General features: G+C 56.7%; 2 protein-coding genes across 3 annotated transcripts in view; one reads left to right on the top strand and one right to left on the bottom strand.

Moving 5' to 3' along the window:
- Positions 1–401: 401 nt before the first annotated feature.
- FSCN1 (fascin actin-bundling protein 1) lies at positions 402–11571 on the top strand. Its single transcript, XM_050317557.1, has 5 exons — positions 402–1291; positions 7907–8063; positions 8540–8661; positions 8923–9090; positions 9181–11571. Exons 1-5 carry the CDS (start codon positions 469–471, stop codon positions 9381–9383), a joined length of 1473 nt encoding a protein of 490 aa, XP_050173514.1. The 5' UTR covers positions 402–468; the 3' UTR covers positions 9384–11571.
- Positions 11572–12927: 1356 nt separating this feature from the next.
- Positions 12928–23763, bottom strand: part of RNF216 (ring finger protein 216) — a 77317-nt gene continuing 66481 nt past the window's right edge. For both annotated transcript variants that reach the window (XM_050317545.1, XM_050317546.1), the window contains exons 16-17: positions 16887–16956; positions 12928–16339 (exon numbers count right to left, since the gene is read on the bottom strand). In XM_050317545.1, coding sequence (XP_050173502.1) covers positions 16020–16339; positions 16887–16956 — 390 coding nt within the window. In that variant the 3' untranslated portion in view covers positions 12928–16019. The remainder of the gene's footprint in view (positions 16340–16886; positions 16957–23763) is intronic.

Genomic DNA, 23763 nt, shown 5'->3' with positions numbered 1-23763 from the left:
GTGGGCATCTTTCAATGGGGGAGGTGGCCCTGAAATCCAGAGGGACTCTCGCCATGCAGAGGGGACTTGCACTGTGCGTGGGGGTCCTGAAATGCAGGGAGGGGGCTCGCCACGCAGTGGGGATCTTGCAATGGCGGGGAGGGGGTCCTGCAATTCGGAGGGCTTTTGCAGCGCAGGGAAGGGTCTCTCCATGCAGTGGAGTCCCGCGATGGAGCGGGGGGATGATGTCCTGCAGCTACGAGGGGGCTCTGGCCGAGCCCGGTGGGGTCCTGCCCTGCCGTGGGGCCCGCGGCGATGCGAGGGACGGGCGGGGGCGGGCGGGGTCGCGGTGAGGCGGCCCCGGCGGGCGGGGAGCTCGGGGGGCGGTACCGCGGCGGCCGCGCTATAAAGGCGGCGGCGTCGGGGCGGGCGCGGCGGCGGCGGCGCTCGGTGTCGGTCGGTCGGTCGGTCGGTCGGCGGCGGGGCAGGATGACGGCGAACGGGACGGCGGAGCCGGTGCAGATCCAGTTCGGGCTGATCAACTGCAGCAACCGGTACCTGACGGCGGAGGCGTTCGGGTTCAAGGTGAACGCCTCGGCCGCCAGCATGAAGAAGAAGCAGATCTGGACGCTGGAGCAGGACGGGGAGGACTCCAGCGCCGTCCTGCTCAAGAGCCACCTGGGCCGGTACCTGGCGGCCGACAAGGACGGGCGGGTGAGCTGCGACAGCGAAGAGCCGGGCCCCGACTGCCGGTTCCTGGTGCTGGCCCACGGCGACGGGCGGTGGTCGCTGCAGTCCGAGCCCCACCGCCGCTTCTTCGGCGGCACCGAGGATCGCCTCTCCTGTTTCGCCCCCGCCGTCTCGGCCGCCGAGAAGTGGAGCGTCCACCTGGCCATGCACCCCCAGGCCAACCTCTACAGCCTGGCCCGCAAGCGCTACGCGCACCTGGGGCCCCGCCGCGACGAGCTGGCCGTGGACCGCGACGTGCCCTGGGGCGTGGATGCCCTGATCACCCTCCTGTTCGTGGACCAGCGGTACAGCCTGCAGAGCTGCGACCACCGCCTGCTCCGCAGCGACGGCCGCCTGGTCCCCGCCGCCGAGCCCGGCACCGCCTTCACTCTGGAGTTCCGCTGCGGGAAGGTGGCCTTTCGCGACGGGGAGGGCCGCTACCTGGCCCCCTCGGGGCCCAGCGGCACCCTCAAGGCGGGCAAGAGCGCCAAGGTGGGCAAGGACGAGCTCTTCGCCCTGGAGCAGAGCTGCCCGCAGGTCGTGCTGCGAGCCGGCAACGATAGGAATGTCTCCACCCGGCAAGGTAAGAGGGGACGGACGGGGGCTGGGGGTGGGGGGAACGGGACAGCTCGGCCGTCCCGGAGTCCTCGGGGTGTCGCCGTGCGCCTCTGCACCCCTCGGGTATCGGCTTTCCTCGGGCATCGCCCGCCCCCAGCAGCCCGCTGCATCCCTCAGACTTCGGCATCCGTCGGGCATCGCCTGCCCCGAGCATCCTCCTCATCCCCCCGGCGTCACCTCCCTTGCATCACCTCAGAATCGCCAACTCCGAGAGGCCCCCCCGCAGCACTGTCCCTCCGGCAGCCCCCCGCGCCCCCCAGCATCCCCTGCCTTCTTGCAGCAGCCACCCCACAGGGTGCCCCTTTGCATCGCTCCGAATCCCCTCAGGATCATCCCCCGCTCAGACCCCTTCTCACATCCCTCCCCTGAAGTCCCCATCCCCCTGGGCACCCCCTGCACCCCTCAGCATGGCTGCCCGCCGTCCCTCCCCCAATCCCCATCCTGATCCCCCCGCACCCCTCCCACATCCCTTTCCCTTCCCCCTCCTGCATCCTTTCAGCGTCGCCTGCCTGGGGGCCCCCATCCCTCCAGCACCCCCATCCCGGCAGCATCTCCTCCACAGGGTGCCCTGGGGGGGAGGGATGGCGAGGGGCCTGCCTTGGGGTGCAGGGGTGGACAGGGAAGGGTGTTGGGAGGGGGTGGACGGGGTCTTCCCTCGCCGTGAAGGAGGCAGGGCTGTATCCGTCTCCTTCCTTCCTATGGAGCTCATTGTTCGCCCAACAAAGCCTCCGCCAACCTCCCCCTTCCCGGAGCATCGCTGAGCCATGTGCCCTGCGGAGCGGGGCCCTGGGAAGGCTCCGTGGGGCTGCGGTTCCCCGCGAGGGGCTGGAGTGCCCCGTGGGTGTGGGGGGCTGGGACGGCAGCGTTACATAAAGGGCTTTGACAAAACTCTCCCGCATCCTGCATCCACCCGCACAAAGGCAGCCATTCCCCCCCAGCTCCCGCTGCACCGCCCGTCCCCGTCCCCTCCGCTCGCCCGAGAGGCCACCGGGCCACCCGCCTCGAGTGGTGCCACAGGGCAAAGCTCCCCGGGCACACGGCCACCTGCCCCCCTTGAGTGCCCCCCGAGCATCTCACCCGCCCAGGGGTCCGTGCTGGGGGACGGGGGGTCCCTCTCGGCGCTGCCGGGGGGTGCGGGGCTGTGGGACCCCCGGGGCACATCCCCGGCGCGCCAGGTCAGGCCGGCGCACGCCGGGCGCGGGATGGGTGCGAGCATGTCTCGCTGCACCAAAGCCTGGAGGAACAGCGGGGGATTTTTTTTTTTCTCCCTGTGTATGTGTAATATTTCAGGGTTGCAGCTGAACCCTGGTCCGTGCCTGGGCAGCTCCGTGCGGGAGCTCCCCGCCTTTCTCCTGTCCGAGGGCAAGTCCCGCGTTGCAAAGCAGCCCCTTAAAAATAAGTCATGAAATCCGCCAAGACGGGCGGTGGGGATTGTTTTCCCAGGCACAGGGATTTGGGGAAGAGGAGGAGGAGGATGGCGGTGGCGGGAGGATGGCGGGAGGCTGCCGCAGCGCTGTGGGGGAAGGGCGGCTGCAGCTCTTTGTCACCAGAGATGGGGAAACCAGATGTGGGGGGAGATGTGAGGGACGGGGAGGCGGTGGTGGGGGACCCCGTGGTGGTGGGGGACCCCATGGAGCGGGTGGGAATGCTGCTCCCGACCCGCCGGCTTTGTGTGGTTTGGAAGGGATGGGGGGAGCAGGAAAGAAGGGAGGGGGAGCACAAATCTCCCCAGCAACAGGGGGCTCTGGGCTGTGCCCGGCCCCTTTCCAAGCAAAATACAGCGGGAAGAGCTGAGCTGGAGCTGCACATCCTCGCTCGAGTCCGTTTTGGCCAGAGAAGCCGTTTCCACCCGGTTTATCCTTCCCGATGGCAGCGAAGGGCTGGGAGCTGCCGCTTTCTGGGGCTCGCCCTCCCTCCTCCCGTTGGGAAAGTGCCTCGTCCCAAGGTTACCAAGAAGGCAGCCCCAAATCAGCCGTCGGAGGAAGCGGTTCCAGACAGCCCTTTCCCCCGCCGAGCTGATAAGCGCCGTGCTGTTGGCAGATGCGCCCATGGCCACCGGGATGGGGGAGGTGGGATGTGGGATGTGGGCAGGGAGCGACTGCAGCTCGGCACAGCCTCGTGGGAAAAGGCTTCTTGTTCCTGCGTGGAGTCAGGGAGGGAGTGGGGATGGCACTGTCCCCCCTCTCCTCCTTCCAGCGCCTCATGGGAGCAGCAGGGATGGAGCCATGGGGCTTCTGTGGCTCCCTTGGCTGGGATCCAGCTTTGGGACAGTGTTGTCCCACCGGTGCCAAGTCAGCGCCTGGCTGGGAGTCTCCTCCCTGTCCTGGGGACGGCTGGTGTCACCATGCCCTGCACACAGGGCACTGGGGACTGCCACACAAACAATCCCGGGGGAGGAAGGGGGGGTGCCAGCCCTGCCTCTGCCCTGGTGCTGGGGGTGTCCCTGGCACATTCTCCTGCCTCTAGCCCCGGAAGGATGGGATCCCTGAAAGCCCCATCTTCCCATTACCCCTCCAACGGAGCAGAGCCGGGGTGCTGCTGGCAGCCTCCTCCCTGCTCAATGGCTCCTTTCTAGCCCAGCTGCGGCAACAAAGGGCCCTTTGTGGGCGTGAGGGTCCCCGGGGGCAGAGCCCTGGCGTCCTCCTGCTGGGACCCTGCCAGCCCCCCCGCCCCGCCGAGGTGTGCCCCTGCCGCCCACCCGCATGGGGGAGAGGGTGGGCTGGCTCTGGAGAGAGGAATTCCAGGAAAATGAGATCTGGGGAGGGGGTCGAGCGAGCAGAGCGGAGATGGGAGCACGCCTGGGCACGCCGTGCTGGCGATGGGGAGCTCTGCTCCAGGGCCAGGAGCCCTCCCAGCATGGGGTGGGCCAGATTTACCCTCCTCAGTTCATCTCCACAAAGGCAGGGAGATGTGGCTCCAGGGCAGGGGACATGCAGGCACAGATGCACGTTTCTATCAGGAGATGCCGAGTGGCCTGTTGACACTTGGGGGATACCACAAAGCCACAGGAAATCCACAGGGAAGGAGGGGTGGGTTATTCAGGAAATTCGTGTTTCACCCCCACCCGTGACCCCCTTGCAGGGCTGCACCCCCAGCAGGGGAGCTGCCAATGCCATAGCTCCAGGCTGTTGCTTTTAGACAAAAACCTGTTTGGATTTCTGTAGGGGTGCAGTGTAAGCCCAGCCCAAGGGCAGGGATGGGGCAGGATGAGTCTGGGAGCACGTGTGTTTGGGGTGGAGGGTGCCAGAGCCCCACAGGGAGCCCAGACCAGACCTGTGCCAGCAGCACTGGGTGCAGCATCCCAATCCAGACTGCTGGGACACGAGGACCTGAAATCCTGCCCTGCTGTCCTGAGGGACTGGGGGCCTCTGTGGGATCCTGCCAGTGCTCCCATGCAAGGAGCTTGGTTTTTTTCAGACATAACTGTGGGTTTTTTAAAAAGGGAGCTGGAGGATGGGAAAGGTGCTCCTCTCCATGGAGTACCTCCCACTGAGTCTCACTAGCATCCCAGGATGGCTCATAGGAGACCTGTTCGAGTTGAGTGTAAGGGGAAAGTTTTCTACGTGCCATAAATGCCCCAACACTGGGTCTGCAGACCCTGTGGTGTGGAGGTCGACACAGCTACAGCAAACTCTGCTCCTTTAGGTGGAGAAGCTCACATCTCTGGGAGCCATGGGAAGGGGTGTGTCTGCTCTGAACTCTGTGTACATCCACCTAGGCTGGAGAGCAGCGAGGGTTCCAGCACCAATCCTTCTAAACCACAGGACTGGCAGCAGCTGGAAACCTCGGCAGCCGAGGACTTGGGGAGCCCTTTCCTGCTCCAGTGCTGGCTCACCCCATTGCCCTTCCCTGTCTCTCCAAGGACCTCGAGTCGCTCCCAGGGACTTGGGATTGGGAAGCCCTGGGGAGGCATCTGCCTCAGCCCTCCCACCCCAAGGTCCCTGCAGCAAACCCGTGCTGCAGACGGAGCCGGAGGGCATCCCACGCCAGGAATTTTGGGGAGTGCAGGCGTACCTCCCGAAGAGCCGCCGTGTGCTCGCCCCCACTGCCGCCTCCAGCTGTAATTAGCAGCTTCGTCAAGGTCATGGCGAGCGGTGCCAGCTCCAGACTGTAAATTCACCAGGAGCGTTAATTAATCCGTGATTGCAGTGGGAGCGGCTGGGCCGGGCGCGGCGGGAGAGCGGCGGACACGGCTCCCAGCCACAGCCCTGGGCTGCCACAGCAGGGGGGTGGCTGGGGGACAGCCTGTCCTCCACCACGGGGACATCTCTGTGGGATCTGCCTCCTCGCAGCCCGTGCTTCCACCAGTTTCCCCCATCCCACCCGGCTTTGAGCCCCCGACTCTCTCCCGCTCCAGCTCAGTTCCAGCTCTTTGAATCCTCCTCCTGCCCCAGCCGTAGCTGCATTCCTTTCTGCTGAGCTGGTGTAACCCAACCCCACACTGCTCTTGGGGAGGGGGTGATGGGAGACCCTCCTGCTGCCAGGCCCATCCAGGAAACAGGGAAAGCCAAAACTCCATGCAGCAGCAAGTGTGGGAAATGGCACAAGAGTGGCGGGGGGAGGAAGGTGGTGGGTTCACTATGCTCTGTGGTGGGGGACCTCTGGGGAGAGGGGATGGTGTTTGGAGGCTCCTGGCACTCCCTGTCCTGTCTCCAGCCCATCTGATCCTTCTCTGTGGCACACAACATCCCCCTGGCTCTCCCCAGCATGAACCCTGCAGGTCAATGAGTTTTTCCCTGAAACAGGCAGTGATGGGAAGGATCACCATCCTCTCCTCCCCCTCAAACCACGTGGACAGCTCTCACAGGTTTGGGGGGTTCAGGGATGAGTGACTGGGGGCAGCATCCCCCAGTGTCCCCTCCCTCAGCCCAGTCTCTCCATGAGCCCCAGCAGAGCCCCTCTCTCAGTTTTATGGCTGTGGGTTGGAGCTGGAGCTGCCTGACGCCGGGATGCAAAATCAAAACCAAATGTTTCCACAACTGCCGGCTCAGCCCCCGGCGGCTCTGGGAGGCAGCGACTGTGGGACAGCCCCATGAGCCCAGGGCGTGGCCAGCGGGGCTGGGGCTGGTGGCCATGCAGCACCCACTGTCCCCTGGGCTGCCCAAATACCCTGGGGAGCAAAACACCAGAACACCAGGGGGGCTCTGTGTCCTTCAGGAGGGATCATCCAGTTCCAATCCCATGCCATGGGCAGGGACACCTTCCACTAGACCAGGTTGCTCCAAACCCCATCCAACCTGGCCTTGCACTCTGCCAGGGATAGGAGCTGCAGGAGGTGCTGGAGGATGCCTGGCAGGAGAGGGGACGCTGTGAACAGGGTGGCAGCCATGGGTCAGTTTGGATGTGGGGGATAAGATTATGGCCCCTGGGAACAAGCCTGATATCCCTTTGGGAAAGGTGGGAGACCGAGATGCAAAGCAGAGGCTGCTCCTGGGCTCCTGGATGGGGATGCCCAGATTGGAGATGCAGATGGGCAGTGGGGAGCCCCAGGGAGCTGTGTCTGCAGGGCCTGTGGGAAGGCCCCTCCGTGGCTGGAGTGTGGAGGTAGATGGTCCCTCCCCAGGTGGGTGTGGCTGGTGGGACTTCTGCTCTGGAAAACTCCTGGTTCCACTGAGGTGCCAACCCTGGGCTCCTCTCACAGCTTACAGACCCATGTCCCACTGGTGGTACTGGACTTTTCTCCACCCATCCCAGCTGTGGGCAGGCAGGGAGCAGCGGGACTGAGCTCCACATCCCGGTTCCCTCCCTGAAACCCGTCGTGGCAGCTCGGCCTCTGGGCTTGGCTCCGGGCTCCGGCTCGTGACTCGCATCCCCAGAGTGGTTTTAGGCTGAAATCCACCAAGCTGGAGAGCTCTGGAGTAGATTTGGCCCCACTAGGCCTGACTAAGCAGGTTTCCTCGGGCTCAGTGCCTGTGTAGGATGTGCACATGGCCCCGTGGTGGCCCCGGGACTGGCTGTGTCCACCTTTGCCAAGGAAATGCTGTCTCTGGCCCCTCTGGTGCAGGGATGGGTCTTCCTGGCTGGGGAACAGGCTGATGGTTTTTGGGAGTCAGGGAAAGGCTTGGCTGCCCCAGGGCTTTCCCAAACCTCCTGTCCCTGCACACCTCAGTGCCCCTGCGGGCTGTGACAATTTGTGGATGAAAAACAGTGCCACGGTCCTTAAACACGCCACGAGCTGGGATTCATGGCTGCTGCAGCGGCCTCTGCTAATGGTTTGAGTAACCTGGCTGTCACCTTTGGGAAAAACTACAGCCCTTTTCCATATGAAATATTTGCATTGGTCTTTGCTTCATCATAATGGAGCTGGAGAGTCAGGAGTGGAAGCTCAGGGCTGCCTCAGCTCAGCCCTGCTCTCGTTTATGGCTGTAACACCAAGCAGTCAAAGGAAAACCTGGATATGAACCCAGAATGCCAGAGGGGAGATCTGTGTGAGGGGTCTGGGAGTCACCAAAGCTCAACCAGGGAGCAGGAGGCCCTCTCAGTTGGGTTTCCTGGGCTGCCCCTCACCTGGACCTGCTGGAGATGGGTTGTGGTCCCCAACTCCCTGGCATCCCCACCTCCATCTGCCTCTGCTCCATAGGGATGGATCTCTCGGCCAACCAGGACGAGGAGGGTGACCAGGAGACCTACCAGCTGGAGATCAACAAGGACACCAAGAAATGCGCCTTCCGGACCTACACTGGGAAGTACTGGACCCTCACCTCCAACGGGGGCATCCAGTCCACCGCCTCCACAAAGTGAGTCTCCTGTCCCCAGCAGGGCCGTGCCTGGGCTTCAGGGAACCCTCTGCATCTCCCAGGGGAATCCAAGGGGGATTTTCCAGCCTGGGTGCTCACCCCAAAATGCTTCCCAGCAGAGGCAGCGCATTCCCCAGAAAGCCAGGGATGGGTTGGGGCTCGCCGCCCACGATGCTCGGCAAGTCCCTGGGGTCACGTCATCCTTCCCGGCTGGCTGGGGCTGTCGAAATGCTTTTCCCTGCAGTTCAGCCCTGAGAGCCAGGCGGAAACCCCAAAAGCACATTTGGCTGCCTGCCTGCCTCCTGCCTGCGGGCCAAGGGCCTCCCAGCAGGGTGGCCACCGCCACATGGTTCATCCTGCAAAAACAGATCGAATCGGGGTCTCCTGATCCAGCCTTGGCCCTTTCCAAGCCAGCGGGGTGGCACTGGCAGGGTCCCCATCCATCACAGCCCGCTGACCGCCCTCTCTGCCCCCAGGAATGCGAGCTGCTACTTCGACATCGAGTGGTGCGACAAGCGCATCACCCTGAAAGCTGCCAATGGCAAGTACGTGACGGCAAAGAAGAACGGGCAGCTGGCAGCCTCCATGGAGACAGCGGGTAAGGCACCCCCACCCCCCACTGGGGCGGCAGGGGGTGAGAAAATTCCCCTCCTGAGCCAGGCCCTCCTTCCAAGTGATGCTCAGGGATGCAGGCAATAAATTTTCTTAGTGAGTGTTTCATGTGAAGTGAGATGGGGGGTGATGGGGCGGGTGAGCAGCGGGTGGGGGGCACAGCCCCTCCTCCTCACTGCTGCCTGCCAGCCATGGGGTCTGGCTCTGTGCCCCCTGCCCCGGCTGCTCTCACAGCCCCTCTGCGCAGGTGAGACGGAGCATTTCGTGATGAAGCTGATCAACAGGCCCATCATCGTCCTGCGGGGCGAGCACGGCTTCATCGGGTGCCGGAAGGTGACCGGCACCCTCGACTCCAACCGCTCCTCCTACGACGTCTTCCAGCTGGAGTTCAACGACGGCGCCTACAACATCAAGGGTGAGTCCCCGGGGTGGCTGTGGGATGGGGGTGACGGCCATCGGGGTCCCCGTGGTGGCTCACGAGGCCACCTTGTCCCCTCTCCCGCAGATACCACTGGGAAGTACTGGATGGTGGGGAACGAGTCGTCCGTCACCAGCAGCAGCGACACCCCCGTGGACTTCTTTTTTGAGTTCTGCGACTATAACAAAGTTGCCATCAAAATCAATGGCAAATACCTGAAGGGGGACCACGCCGGGGTCCTCAAGGCATCGGCCGACACCATCGACGCCTCCACCCTCTGGGAATATTAATGCACTTTAGGGTACCTCCCGCTGCCCACTTCTCCTTCCCTTCCTCTGTCCTCTTTTCCTTTGGGTTCTATTTCTCCTCTCTGTAACAGGATTTTCAGACCAGCTTTCCCTTCCGTCCTGCCGTAGAGTTGGTGCATTCTGTGGGAGGTGGGTCTCCGTAAATCCCTGTAAGAACTGGAAAAGTGGTGGGGCAGCCTGCCTATAGCTTTGTAGAAGGGTCTGTCTCTATCCCCCCATCCCCCTTTCCCTCCAGGTTTGCTGGGCTTGGAAACCGCCGTATCCCCTCCCAGCCCCGAGCATCACCTTAGGTAATTGATTATCCTCTCCTCGACTGAAAAAAGGGAATAAGATCACCTCTGAGCTCGCTTCTGCCATATCAGCACTGGCACTGCCTCAGTCCGTGCTGCCAGTGTCCCCTGGAGCATCCATCCCATCCTGCCCTGCTCCATCCAGGGGCAGAGTGACGGTGCTGGGCTCAGCCAGCACCTCCTGGCTTCCCTGGCAGCTTCTCTCCCCTCCTGGCTTTCGGGGCAGGTCCATCCCCAGCTGAGCTGTAAGAGGCGACCTTACATATCACAGCATCCCTGGGGACGGGGCTGGTGTGTGCTGGCACACATCCCTGCAGAAGGGCCAGCAAGCTGCCCCCTCCCCTCCCCAGACACCTGGAAATGATTCTTTAGGGTGATCCTGTCTGGAAAGCCTCAGCCTTTCATCTCATAGAGCCCTGCGCTCCTCGTGTCCCTCCGCCCCTCCTCATGCTTCTGGCTCTGGAGGAGCACCCCAGACCCTGATGGTGGGTCCAGGGGGGCAGGTGCCTGCCCTGAGGCTGGTCCTGCTGCTGTGCCTGGAGGGGAGGGTGTGGGGGGACACTGAGCCAGCCCGTGCCGGGGTGGGGGCTTCATCCAGCCCACCTCCCGTGGGGCCTTGGTCCCGGCAGGAGCCCGGTTGGCCCACGCAACCTCCCCGGGGGCGGCGGCTGGAAGCATAAAGTGCAGATTTTGGTTTACAGAATAGAAGAGTTCCTTAGCAAACTTTGCACAGTGATACTTGCTCAGTACCTTTTGTTGTCGTTTCTTTTTTTCCTCTCTCGTAAAATACTGGAACAGTGAAGCGAATCACTGAACACCTAATGCTGAATTAGGAAGCGCCCGCTCGTGCGGGCTCCCCCGAGGGGGCAGCTCCCGGTCCCGTCACCCCCGGGGCACCTGGGCTGGGCTCTCATGAATCGCAACCCTACTGGAAAAGAAAAAAAAAAGAAAAAAAGACCAAAACAGTATTTTTGTTAGTCTCTATTTATATATGCTCTCCATGGCACTGTGTGACCAGCTGTTGTCTGTACTAGGTCTGCATTAGAGTTTAACGCTGTCTGTAACGGGTGATGCTGCGTGTTCTTTAGGGTGTTGAAAGGCACTTTATCCTTTGGGGCCTTCCCAGGGCTGGTATTTGCTCCCTGCAAACACACCAAGGAGCCTTTTCCTGCGTGGGCCCCCTCCATGGGGGTAGCGCTGGTCCCAGCCCACGCCAAGGGTGCTCGCGGCATCGCTGCCGTGCCAAACCAGGGCCAGTCCCTCTGCCAGAGGCCAGGCAGGGGCTCGTCAGCCTTAAAGCCATGAGGAGGGACTCCCTCCGTAGGAGCTTGGTGCTAAACTCAGCTGGGAGAGCGAGCGACTGTCCCCTGCCAGGGGGACAACTCCGGGCTGGGATCCCTCGCCGGCGCAGGGGATCCCGGCTGGGACTCTACCTCGGCTCTGCACTCACATCCAGGGGCTGCCCGTGCCCCCCTGGCACCACGTGCCCCCCCACTGGGCACCACGCTGCCCCTTGAAGGACCAAGTGTCTTGATGAAGCCCTGTGTGACCCTGTGACTTGACACACACTCCCTTTGGCCTTCACCCCCTCCCCGTGTTGCCTCCTCCCAGTCCCTGTTGCAGTTCGAACCATGTAATTCCCGCTCTGGCTTCTCCCGTGTGACGCTAGGTCATCATCTCTCCTGTTTCCTCTTATCGGGTGTCGTGACTCTCTGAAAACATCTCACTCTGAAAATTTAAGTTTTGGGTTTGTCCATTTTTTTTTTTTTTTTTATTATTATTATTTTTTTGTAAGTGCCATTTGTATAACTTAAAAATAAAAAAATAGCTTCAAATGGAGAAAGATGAATTAAAAAATAAAACCTGCATTTGGATTCAAACTGGTGTGTGGTCTGTTGGGGCTGCAGCGGCCTGTAAATGAGAGGCATTAGCCCAGGGAGATTTGGGGTGGTGGGGCCTTTGGGGACCAAATTGCCTGACAAAGATTGGGTTCTGGGGGCTGAGGAGCTGGTGGGAAGGGAATGGTGACCAACAGGCTCATCTTAGTGGAGCAGGTACAAAGCCACCTCTGGAGATGCCCAGAACAGCCCGAAGCCACTGAGCCCACAGGGTGTGGCTGGGGATGGGTGACACATGGATGGGTCGGGGAAGCACCAGCGAACCATCTCACCTGCAAAACCAGCTCTCCTGCCCTCGCTGCCAGGAGCAAAGCCATGCCCCCAGGGAGCTTTTTCTCCTCCTGACTTGGGTGTTTCACCTCCATACAGGGGCCCAGCCAGGAGGGAAGAGCAATGGGATGCTGGTTTTGGGTGCATGGTTTAGTGGGGGTCAGCAATCGGACCCCTCTGCTCGGTGAGATGGAGAAAGGGAAGAACTAAGGAGGGAAGAAGGTGGGAAGCCCAGCCCATGTGTCCTGCCACCACCACAGCCTGGCTGGGCACCTGCAGGGCACTGCTGGGCTCCTGCTCGGCTTTAAAAACCTAAAGCTGGTTTGGAAAAAGCAAAGTTTGGGAAAGGGGGAGGGTGCCCAGCTCCCCCCAGACACACTGCGGGGGGAGAGCCTGGAGAGACCGTCACCATCAGAGGGGGGTTTGAGCACTGCAAGGGCCAAAGGAAGGAAGGAAGGATGTTCATTCCTGACTATGAACAGGGAGAAATCAGAGCAGTGCAGGAAACGCTGAGCAGCTCCAGCTGCCCTCACTGCGACACCCCTGTGTGCAGGGCTGTGGCACCGACTGTGGCACCCGGGCTGGGGAGGAGGCAGCTTTGCCAGCTCTGGCAGTGGGTGCCCGCACAGGGAAGGGGCTCTGGAGCTGCAGGAAGGACCCTCACCCTTCCCCTCTCCCCCAGCTGCCAACACACATTTCCTTTTCCCCCCCTTAAGGTCGGATTCTGCATTTACCAACATTTACCAACACTCCTGCAAGAGGGAATCCCACCCCAGGCCTTCCTCCCATCCTGGTTTCCATTTACAGGAGCGACTGGAAACCATTTTCTATCCCATCCAGTTTTTTTCCCTGGGAGAAACGTGGAACATATTAAGCTGTTCCAGGAGGGTCAAATGGGTTTTGCCTTGCGACCTGTGGAGTTTTCACTGGCACAGGCTGGGATCTGGCCCCACGCCCTGGCACTATCCCAGCACCAGGCTAGCACAGGCAGGATGGGAGGACGATGTTTTGGCTGTTCCAAAAGCACAGAGGTAAAAAGCCAGAGTGCACAAATTTATTTACAAAAATTCAAATTACAATATAATACAGGAACTTTTTACACACAGAATATTAGAACTGTTTAACTACCAGAATGTAAAGAAAAATATTTTTGGGGTTTTTTTTCCTTTTTTTTTTTTTTTTTTTAAATAAACCACCTATTTATTTTCAGCTATTGTTATACAAAGTTGCAGAACATGCACATCTTTACAGGTTTTTTTTCTTTTAATACAACATTTTGCTAAGTGCAAATACTAAGTTTCTCTCTCCACCTTTAAGGCAAGTAAATGGGACACTGCAATTAGCCATAAGAAGTACCTGTTATGGGATCAGCCTGGGCACAGCAACCTCCCTGATGCCTTTTGACCTTTAAAACCTTTAAACAAGTGGTTCCAAGGACTGTGGGGCAGGAGGAAAAAAGGGGATGGAGGAGTTAGAGATGAGGCCACAGCTGCTTCTGGTGATTGTGCACTGAGTTTTGGGTTTTTTTCTTCCTTTCTTTTTATTAAATAAATCAACAGAGATTCAGAAGCCACAAACAGGTTAGAGGGGAGGAGCAGCCATGAGCTTTGGCTGCAAATTTTTTGGTGCCAGGGGTGTTTCCTTGGGGAGAGGAGCAGTGCTGGGAGCCCAGAGCTGGGCACGGTGAACCTGCACATCACAGACCAGGCACCGATTTATCTTCTCCTGGACCCAAATAAGCTCTTGGTTTTGCCATGGGACATGGGAATCACTTCCCCTGCATCCTCCAGGCTCCTCTGGGGCCATAACCAGGGCAGGAGGGACCCTGATGGATCAGTCACCAACCTCTGCCTGACGCTTCTCCATCCCTCCTCACTCCATCATCCGCACTTCCCTCTGCCAAGGCTCAGTTCTCCACACACTCTCAGACTAAAAAGTGGGACTGGACCACCATTTTCTGCTGGATCACCATCTTATTTCCTTCACAATTTGAGCCACTGTTTCAGCAGTGCCCCAGCTGCTGCCTCCCTTCCCAACCCTCTGGGGAAGGGCCAACACCTCAGGGAGCCTGGAGGGCTCACCCCAACCAGCCCTTGAGCCCAAAGAATCTCAGCTATTAAAAAAAAAAACAAACTGCCTTTCAAGAAGGGAAGCCCCCCCTGCTTCTTCTGACCTGTCTCTGTTTTCTCACCCCTGCTGTTGCTGTGACACATCCCTCCCTCCCCAAATCCAGCAGGACACCCTGCTCCTGGCTGCCACAGCAATCACTTGGTGCCAGGCAGCATCTAAACCTGGCTAAAACCCAGCCCAGCAGCAAGTGACAAAGCTCCTGCAGCCCCCAGACATAAATTAATTTAAAAAAGAAAAACTCCAGCAGCAAGGGAGTAGCAGTTGGTTATTAATGCCAGAGAGACCACGGCATGGATGAGCCGAGCGGAGCAGCCACAGGGTGGGTTTGACCCACAGGCAATGGGGGAAAAATTGCTGTCTGAGCTCCAAAAGGCATGGAAGTCCTCTCTGGGAGACATTCCTGGGGACAAAAGTCCCCAGATGCTGCCCCAGGCTCCTGTCCAGGAGCGTCCCACCAACACCCTGCGCTCCCTGCACGCCCGAGGGGTGCCAGGGGTGGGGAGAGCGGCACGTGGGGGGTTGGCAGGAGCTGTGAGGTGGAGACAGGGAATTTTACCTGAAAAAAACCCCAATTAAACCCACAAAAACACCTGGATGCTCAAATACAGGGGAGGAAAAAAACAGGAGGAGAAATGCACCCAGAGAGTTCCCAGCAGGACAGAACAGGATGAAGCCCAGAACAAACCATCTGGAGAACAACAGCACAACTGGGCTGCTCAAAGCAGCCCGGAAAGAGGGGTTTTTTCCCCTCCAACCATTTTCTTCTCTAGAAGGGGCCTGTACCAGACAGCACAGCCAAGGGCTGTGGGGAAAAGGCTTTGTGCCACCTTCCCCCCACAGCCCAGCAGTGCACGCCCCGCTTCTCACGAGGAAGTTTTGCTTTTCCCTCACTTCCTAAGCCCAGCAATATTCAGGTTTAACTTTTAACACGCTTTTTCCAAAGCCAATTAAGCTGACACACACATTTTCAGAAGGCATTTAGTGCCATGGAAGCAGCCAGCTTCCTGCAGCACGAGGCTACAGTTGCCTGTTGGGTTGTGGGGGTTCAGGCTCCCAGCCCACCCCTGTCTGCATGCACAGCCAGGGAGTCATTCCCAATTTTCCTGCTGCAGCACAGAGCACTGCCTACACATCTATCCAGGTGTTTCCCAGGCAGTTTTTGTAATAAAGGGCACAGCTTCAGCTCCAGGTGGTTCCAGCAGCTGCCTGAGCACTGCAGCCAGAAGCTGGAGGAGGTTTGGGATGCCAGAGGAGAACAGCAAAGCAAAGGCAACATTTTGGAAGCACCCACCTCTGGGGCAAAAGGCTGAGCCCTTCAAAGGGGAAAGTTCAGTCCAGCCAAGGATTTGGGTGCCCAAACCTGCCACTTGCTAACACCTCCCAAACAGAACATGGCTCTGGGCTTCCCACTGAGATCTCAGCAATGGGATGGCTCCTGCAGCCCCTCACTCCACTTGCAGAGTGAGGAATGCTAAAAATGCAAGATTGACTTGGTTTTGAACGGTTTATTTCTGCTGGGAGGTTCCAGCAGGGTGCAGGGATTCTGGAGAACATGGGAACCCCAACCCTGTGCCTCTCTGCAGGCAGAAGGCTGGGGCAGCCACCTCCTTGTTCCTGGAAGTCTTACTCAGATGCCAATTCTCTCCACCCTTCTCCCAAGGCTCACATGACTGTGCAGCAGCTGCTCTGGCCAGCAGGAAGGTGGGATTTCTGGGAAGTCCCCAAGGAAGGGCTGTATCCCTGTGCCCCACAAAGTCTCACCTTCCCTCCCACCAGCTGCCCGAACAGGCTTTGTCAAAACAAAACATCTGGATGCCCCACACAGGGTGGAATTCCACCCCTCGGGAATGCAGCACCAAGCCCTGTTGCAGCACAGGTTGAAATGTTGGATTGCAAAGGTTTGGAGAGGCCCAGGAGAAGGTGCAGTGCAGGGACACTGAGTGCCCTGGCTGCTGGTTAAACCCAGAGGGGCTGGAGCAGGGAGAGGGTGGCGTGACGGGGTGGATTTGCCCTGCAGTGACTCTCCCCACTCAGAACCGGTGCCGGGGCTGAGGGCCAAAGTGCATAGGCAAGTTGGGCTCCAGCTGCACGTTGATCTGGGGAAAGTCAAAGTTCACCCTCATGTTGGGCAGGGGGGGCACGTAGGGAGCGGGGATGGGGCCGATGTTGAGGGGGATGTTGTTGTACAGGGGCCGGACGGGAGGGAGCGGGAAGGGCGGGTGCACGAAGGGGTACGGGGGCATCCGGGGCTGATGGAAGTTCTGAGGAACAGGTCTAGGGATGACTTCAATCCTCTGGATCTTCTCCACGGGCTTTTCCACGGGAGGGCCGATCCGCTTGAAGCTGTTCTCTGCAGAGGGAGGAGAGCAAAGGACCAGTCACCCCACAGGGCAAACTCCCCAGGCTCCACGGACTGACGTTTGCCATCAGCCTCTTCCACCCCCAACACATTCCAGAGCCTGCTGCTCCCCACAGCATCCCTGCTTACCCTTCCCTTGCCCCAGGTGCCACAGAGCACTGCAAGAGCTTTCCAGGCTGGCTCCTTTATCAGGGCCACCCCAAAAGGGGAACATCCCCTTCTCCCGGGACGTGGGGCAGCCCCTGTGTCCCCTGACACAGCACAGGGGCTTTGCTGCCCTGCAGCCACTTTGCCAAGTGCAGAGGGGACAGGTCTGTGCACCCATGACACCTGGTGCCACATGACAGCTGGACACAAGCCTCGTGCCTGCCCACAGTCCCAGCAAAATTCTGCAGGGAACAGCACTTCAAAGCCTGATGGGATCCTGGGAGGAACAGAAGCCAGTGAAGGTACAGAGACTTGTCAGCAGCTGGGAACCCTATTGCTGTCCCATTATCCTCAGTCTGATCCCAAAGCACAGCTACAGACTGGGACTTACCTCCATTCTTCTTCCTTTGCTCCTCTTCAGCCTCCTTCTGAATCTCCTGGATTATCTTCTCGTCGTCTTCCTGGAAACCAGAGGAACACCCAAAGTCAGTGGGGCAATTCCTGCTGCAGCACCCTTCTGTCCTCTCAGTGCTGTTTTTCTTTTCAGCACAGGGAAAACAGAAAGGGGTGAATTCAGCTGAATTGCTCTTGTTTGGGGCTGGCCCAGGTCTAGCCAAAAGCAAGGCTGTGATGGGGGAACTGCAGCACAAATAACCTGCACTCTGTGGAGTACGACCAAGAGGCTTGGATCAGCTTTCCTGGGAGATCAGCACTAAAATTCATTGACTTGATGGAAACCAGAGAACTGCAACCCAGTTCCGCCCCTCTGAAGAGCTGTTAATCTTGTAAATGGCAATAGTCTATTAAATATTTACATTATACTAGCACTTGTAGAGTTTTTGGCCCAACAGCTGGAATTAACACAACTTAAATCCTGCCTCTAGTAGCTAAACGGTGCCATTTAGATCTTATCTGTAACTCTGAGAAGGGCATAAATCGCAATATGTTTCTTTAATGTCTGTCTGGAGGTTATAGCAAGAATATTCAGAGCTGCTGCTGAGAACACAAGGACAAGCCAGAAACTGAAATTGTCCTTCTGCCTCTCATCAGCCTCTGTTCTCTCAAGGCAAAAGGAGCGTGGTTGAGATCAAACGGCGCGGTGAGGCCTCGGGTGAGTTCCTGCACCGCAGGAGAAACAGCTCCCAGGGTCACAGAGCCCCCAGAACTGCCCCCCAGTGCCAGGCCCTGCCACACGTGCAGCGATGGCAGCGAGGTCCTGCCGGTCCCTGCAGGGCTGAAGTGCTGCTGCTTCGCGTCCCTCAGGGTGAAACCCTACCTGGCGCTTGCAGAGAGAGCAGCCAAACCTCCTGGAGGGGGTTTGGACCCTTGGTGTTGTTATTAGGGAAGGGAGGCCGAGAACAGGAGCTGTTGGATGACACACAACACCAGGCACTCTGCACCCAGAGGAGGGTTTGGTTTGCTCCAGCAGCTCTCCTGCAAGGGGAGCAGGAGGGAAGCCCCGGGCCCCAAGTACCCCACCAGGCACAAGACTCTGCTTTGTTTGATTCATCCTAATTCCACTACTACCAAAACACATAAATTTCTTCCTGAACGCTCTTAACACGGAAAATATCCTGTATTTTGAAGAGTGCTCTGGAACTAAATTCAAAAATATGCTTCATGTGTGCAGCTACGCTGATATTATTTTAAGCTTCCCAGTTCCCATCTCACAGTCCTGCACATGTCCAGCAGCAATGCCTGGGAAGCTTGGGGAAAAATCCCCTCCTCCACCACCAGATAAGGTTTCCCTGGGAGACTGCAGTTATCTTAATGTGCAGAAAGCAAAAGACTCAATACTTCCCTCCCTTTTATTATCCTGTGAGTCAATGGTTAAAATTAAGACTTTCCAGGGCATGCCTTTTTCTTTTCCAAGCAGGCTGCTTCCATGGACTGTTAATTACAGCTATCTATCTCCATAAAAACTGCTGAGGAATGGCCCTTCTGAGCCTATAGGGAATGTCTAACTACTCCCCAAGTATCAGATTGTGATGTTCCCTGGTTGGAAAACCACCTGGGCATGTTCCACAGGCAACCAAACATCCCCCGCTCCTTCGCTGCCCCAGCAGTGCTCTCAAAGTGTGGCCCCAAAGCTTCAAAACTTCATTTTTTTTTAATTATTCTCAGACTATCTTTTTGCAATGCTGTTGAAAATGGAGATAACCACCACTCACATTTTATTGCTACTTACTGGAAAAGATGTACTTAAAGGTGGTTTGTTTTTTTTTAGTTTTAAGACAGAAAACATATTTTAAGCTCAGCTGAGCAAGATCACCCTATCTCCTTTCCTCACACAAAGGTACAAACCTCACCTTAAAGCCTAAAAACGAGCAGAATTATCCTTCAATTTAAAAATAAAAAGTGTTTTCTTTAGTATAAGTCTGTGATTATGGAAGAAATTCTTCCTCATGAGAGTGGGCAGGCCCTGGCACAGGTTTCCCAGAGAAGCTGTGGCTGCCCCATCCCTGCAAGTGTCCAAGGCCAGGTTGGACGGGGCTTGGAGCAACCTGGGTTAGTGGAAGGTGTCCCTGCCCATGGCAGGGGGTTGGAGATGATCTTTAAGGTTCCTCCCAACAAAAATCTACAATTAACCCTCTGGAATGGTGCTTTCCAGGGACACCACGCCCGCGGTGCTGCCGTTCCAGTCAGCCCTGCACAGACCTGGAGGATCGGACACACCAACAGCACAACTCTGCAAGATCCTCCTGCAGCAAAGGCTGCTCGACCCTCCCAGTCTAAACTGCAGCTGACCTCCTTCCTAATGGGGCTGGGACACATCCATCTGCCCCAGGGCCAGGAGCCACCTGCACCCTCACCAGGGTGACGCTGCTTCAATTACCGCGGCTCCCAGAGCGCTGCGGGAAACACGGACCAGCAAACCCCATCTGCCAGGTCTCCAAAAGGACTCCTAACTCCCAAGGACCACTCAAAACACATCCCCCAAAAGCAGCAGCCAGAGGTCCCCACTCAACCCCTCTTGGGTTTCAGCTCACAGCACGCCCCGGGTGCAAAAAAACCTGCCAGGAACAGACCCGGGTCAGGATGAGGAGTTCCTGACTTAATTCTGCAAATTGCAGCAGAGGCACAACAAACCACGTGCCCAAGAACAGAACTTATCAGTTCTGTTGCTTCTCTGCTGATAAAAGTGTGTTTTCCCATTGGAAGGTTAAGAAGTGCTTATGCTTTCATCCCACATAGCAGGCCTTGGCCTGGAATTTTTTTTTTATTCTTTTTGCATCAGTATTTCTGAAAAACTGGTATCCATTAATATCAGAATAACAAAAATACACTGCACAAGATGCACCTTCCCACTTAAGAGGCTGACATTAAATTTGGCAAGTGATGAATACCCAGCACAGTTCAATAACTGCAGTATTTAGCAAAGATCCACATCCCAGATGGAACAAAAGAATTGATGATATGTAAACAGCAAGATAATTTTAGGGTGTTCCTGAAAGAAAGCTGATGCCACAAGTTCTGCCTAATACATGCTGTGCAGGTTGGAATTCAAAAAAACAAGTCCCAGTGCTATTTTAGTGAATTTTGCAAAACACCTCTAATTCTTTGGAAGCAAAGGTTGTTTTCTGCTTCTACAGTAATTAGAGAGAGACGACAGATCCCACACCAAAAATTAAGATTTCATTAGCACACTTAAGGCTGGTTTTGTGGTGAGAAGCCATTTAACATCACATGGTGGGGAGGCTGCAGAATGATTTCAAAGGCTCCTTGTGTCCCTTCTCCTGAGCGGGTTCATGCCCCTTAATAAAGGATTAGATTATAATTTTAATAGCCTGTTCACAGGCTGTGTGGACTGAGGGGATTTATCTTGTCAAGTTACCAGTCATCTTCCTGTCAGCTGCTCTGCCTACAGCAAGGAAAAAAAAAAAAAGAAAGAAAGAAGAGAAAGAAAAAAGCAAACCCCCAAAGCCTGAGGGGGTCTCAGCACAGGCCAGCCCTTGTGTTTTTGGAACAAGGACGTAACTTGGCTCTTCTGTGAGGGCAGAAATGCAGGCAGTGCTCAGCACAGCCCTTCCCCACGCTCCAGTGCATCACGGGAGAAGGGAGGTGGCCAAGAGGAAAATGCAAAGGGTCTCTGAGATGCATTCAGCCTTTTTATCTGCAAACACTGCAGAAAACAAACGTGCTTATTTAACAGCAGCTGCGTTTGCAAGTGGCAAAACAGGAGCGAGCTTTGCCCCGGACCCACCGGCAGGATGTTCTGTGCAGGAGCCACCTCCAGTCCCGGAGCCAAGCAAAATAAACACTCATCCCTGGTCAGTGTGGGAGCCTGCCCTCGGATCCCCCACCTGGGAAAGGATCTTGGTGTGGAGGAAGGAGGCTTCTCCTTTCAGCCCTCTCCCATTGAATGCAGGGAATGCGGGAGCACGGAGCCAATCACAGCAGAACGGATGGCTGGGTCTGGGGATGGATTAGCTGAGCAGCCGGGCTGGGTTGCTAAGAGAGACACCTTTTCATGGCAGGGAGGCCTGTTACAACAATGCTGGTGCAGGGGAGCCTCATCCAGCGTCCACACAGGGTCCTGCCACATGCAGAAAGAGCCCAGGGAGAAACAAGCTGCCCTTGGGAATGAGAAAATGCAGCAGCAAAGGAGATAAAAACAGAGCTTTCAAAAGCTCCCTGGCTGGCACTTTTGTTCTGGGCAGAGGAGGTTTTATTTGGGGGGAGGTTGTCTCTGTGTGACTTGCTGAGCTTTTATCTCCTGTGCTTCTCGTTATCTTTAATTATTAAGTGTCACAGGAAAGCGGCTGCCACCTCCTGAAAGGAGGGAAAACAAGAGACCTGGTGACTATTTCTGGGCTGTGCAACCCCTCCCCTACTTTAGAAAGTGCTCCACCACCGCTGCCTCCCCCTTTCTGCCCCCTCTGCTGCTTTCTTTTTCCCCGTCCGTGCGGCCGCAGCCGTTACCAATAAACTCGAAATGATTTTTCGCGACAGAGGCTTCCAAAGGACTGAGGGGTTTTGTTCCAAATCATTCCCAGATCAGCTGCGGAGAGCCTGAGCAAGAACAGGCACGGGGCTGTCTCCAGCGTGTTCCTCCATGCAGCAGGAAGCAGGGATAAAAGCAGGCTGTGCTGTAACTGGAACGGGGCATCCGCAGCGCTGCAGGAAAAGGGGGGCCGGGACGGGGACGGAGCACACGCCGGTGTTTAAGAAACGCAGAGTTATTTTAGCAACAGGCATTCCACGCCCATGGCTTTCTGTGAATTCCCTGGACTAACCATGTGCTTACGATTGAGGCATTTTAGAGCAGTTAAAAAAAAAAAAAAACAACACAAAACACACCACACCACAAACCCCACATCCTAAATTCAGGGGAGCTTCCCCCCCACTTCCGAATCCCGAAGGCAGCGCCGCACACTTCACGCATTTCCGTGATGCATTTGAAGTTTTACACAGTCTTCGCTCAACATCATCTTCTTATAACACTAGAAGGAGGGATAATTGCCAACACTTCATGATGATTAGTCTCCTGCTTTGAACTTCAGCAATGGGAGGGTTTTAAGAGTTTACTGAAAACATCTTCAACTTTGAAGCCGAAAAAAAAAGCCGCTGTGCAACGTTACTGATAGCCCAGAGATGAGCATTAAATTCAAGATGATCCATTCGAGAGCAGAACCTGGTTTACCAAAACCAGCCAGAATGCACTAATCAAACTGCATCACGGGATTTGTGAAAGCTGGATAAAACGCACACAGAAACCTCAGGTTTGCTACAGATATTCAGAAATCAGGGCAAACACAGCCCCGTGTCCCAGAGAATTTACAGAACCACAGAATATCCTGAGCTGGAAGGAACCCACAAGGATCATCCAGTCCAACTCCTGGCCCTGCCCCAGCACACCCCAACAATCCCACCCTGTCCCTCAGAGCGTTGTCCAAACACTCCTTGAGCTCTGGCAGCCCCAGGGCTGTGACCACTGCCCTGGGGAGCCTGTTCCAGTGCCCCAGCACTCTCTGGGGAAGAACCTTTCCCTAATATCCAACCTAACCCTCCCTGACACAGCTTCATGCTGTTCCCTTGGGTCACCAGAGAGCAGAGGTTGGAGCTGCCCCTCTGCTGCCCCTCATGAAGAAGCTGCAGACCCTGATGAGCTCTAACCTCAGCCTCCTCTTCTCCAGCTGAACAGACCCTGTGACCTCACCTGCTCCTTGTATGACCCCTCTAGACCTTTCCCCATCTTCACAGCTCTCCTCTGGATGCTTTCTAATTGCTTTATTCCCACTGCTCCTTCCCCAGCTGTGTCTCTGGCAATATTGCATCAGCCCCTCCTGCAGCTCCCAGCGAGCTGACCCAGAGCCCATGTGGGCTGCAGGAGAGGCACACGAGGAGTTTTGGCCAAGCAGCTTCCCAGGAAGAGCTCCTGGAACATGTTCACCTCCTACAGGGGCACGGGGCACCAATCAGCTCCAGAAGAAATGCAGGGATTAAACAATTCCTGCTGCCCACGGCCCGACTGCAGCTTGTCCCAGAGCCAGCAAATATTGCACCGATACTCTTCAATCAGACTCCAGCCTGATTACAGCGTGGGGACAAGATTTTAACTAACCTTTAATTATGGGAAATGTTGAAGCCTCTGCTTTACTCTCTCAAGATCACTTGAGACAAAAGACTACCAGATGCTGCCGTTCCTGGAGGACTGTCTTTAATTTGTTTTTAACCCAAGCTAATGAATAGGTTTTACTTATACTTTCACAAGAATCATTTCAGGCTCGGAAAACATTAAACATTTGGAAAAGAACAAAGGTTCCCTATTTTAAAGAAACCTGAATTTTGCTGTAAATAATAGGGGGTGAGACCCAAACCAGATCCTTCAAAAGTGGATGCTTGGGTGGACATTGTCCCTCATGACAAACAGGACACTGCTGATGCAACGGTCCTTTGCTCTTTCAAATCCCCAAATTCCTTTCCCCTCTTCACACCTACCAGGATAACTCTTGTTTTCATGTCCCATAGGAGAGCACAGATCACCCAGGAGGGGCTGGGATGGTGTCACTAAGCCCCTTATGAAGGAGGAAAATGCACACAGGTACCCACCATCGTTTCAGCTTCAAGCCAACAGCTGAGTTTTGCACTGCAGCAAGGACAGTCACCCAACTTCACCTCCCCAGCCCACCAGCACTCTGTCATCCAAAAAATAATAATAAAAAAAAAAATACAAGGGCAGGCAGTGCCAGCTCTGTGCTGACAGCGGGAAATTTTTCTTTGCCACAACATCGGTTAATTAGAGAGCTGGAAAGGGCCTGGTGACA

Source organism: Myiozetetes cayanensis, unplaced genomic scaffold (assembly GCF_022539395.1).
Source record: "Myiozetetes cayanensis isolate MyiCay16 unplaced genomic scaffold, myiCay2020 scf20-37, whole genome shotgun sequence".
Lineage (NCBI taxonomy): Eukaryota > Metazoa > Chordata > Aves > Passeriformes > Tyrannidae > Myiozetetes > Myiozetetes cayanensis.
The sequence above is the reverse complement of the archived record's forward strand: the minus strand, read 5'-3'. Positions and strand labels throughout refer to the sequence as shown.

What these genes read in the sequence shown, in the direction of transcription:
- FSCN1 (XM_050317557.1), top strand. Translation starts at nt 469, where the DNA reads ATGACGGCGAACGGGACGGCGGAGCCGGTGCAGATCCAGTTCGGGCTG. An exon ending in GAATGTCTCCACCCGGCAAG is followed by an intron (nt 1,292 to 7,906) that starts GTAAGAGGGGAC and finishes TCTGCTCCATAG; the next exon opens with GGATGGATCTCTCGGCCAAC. An exon ending in AGCCTCCATGGAGACAGCGG is followed by an intron (nt 8,662 to 8,922) that starts GTAAGGCACCCC and finishes CCCTCTGCGCAG; the next exon opens with GTGAGACGGAGCATTTCGTG.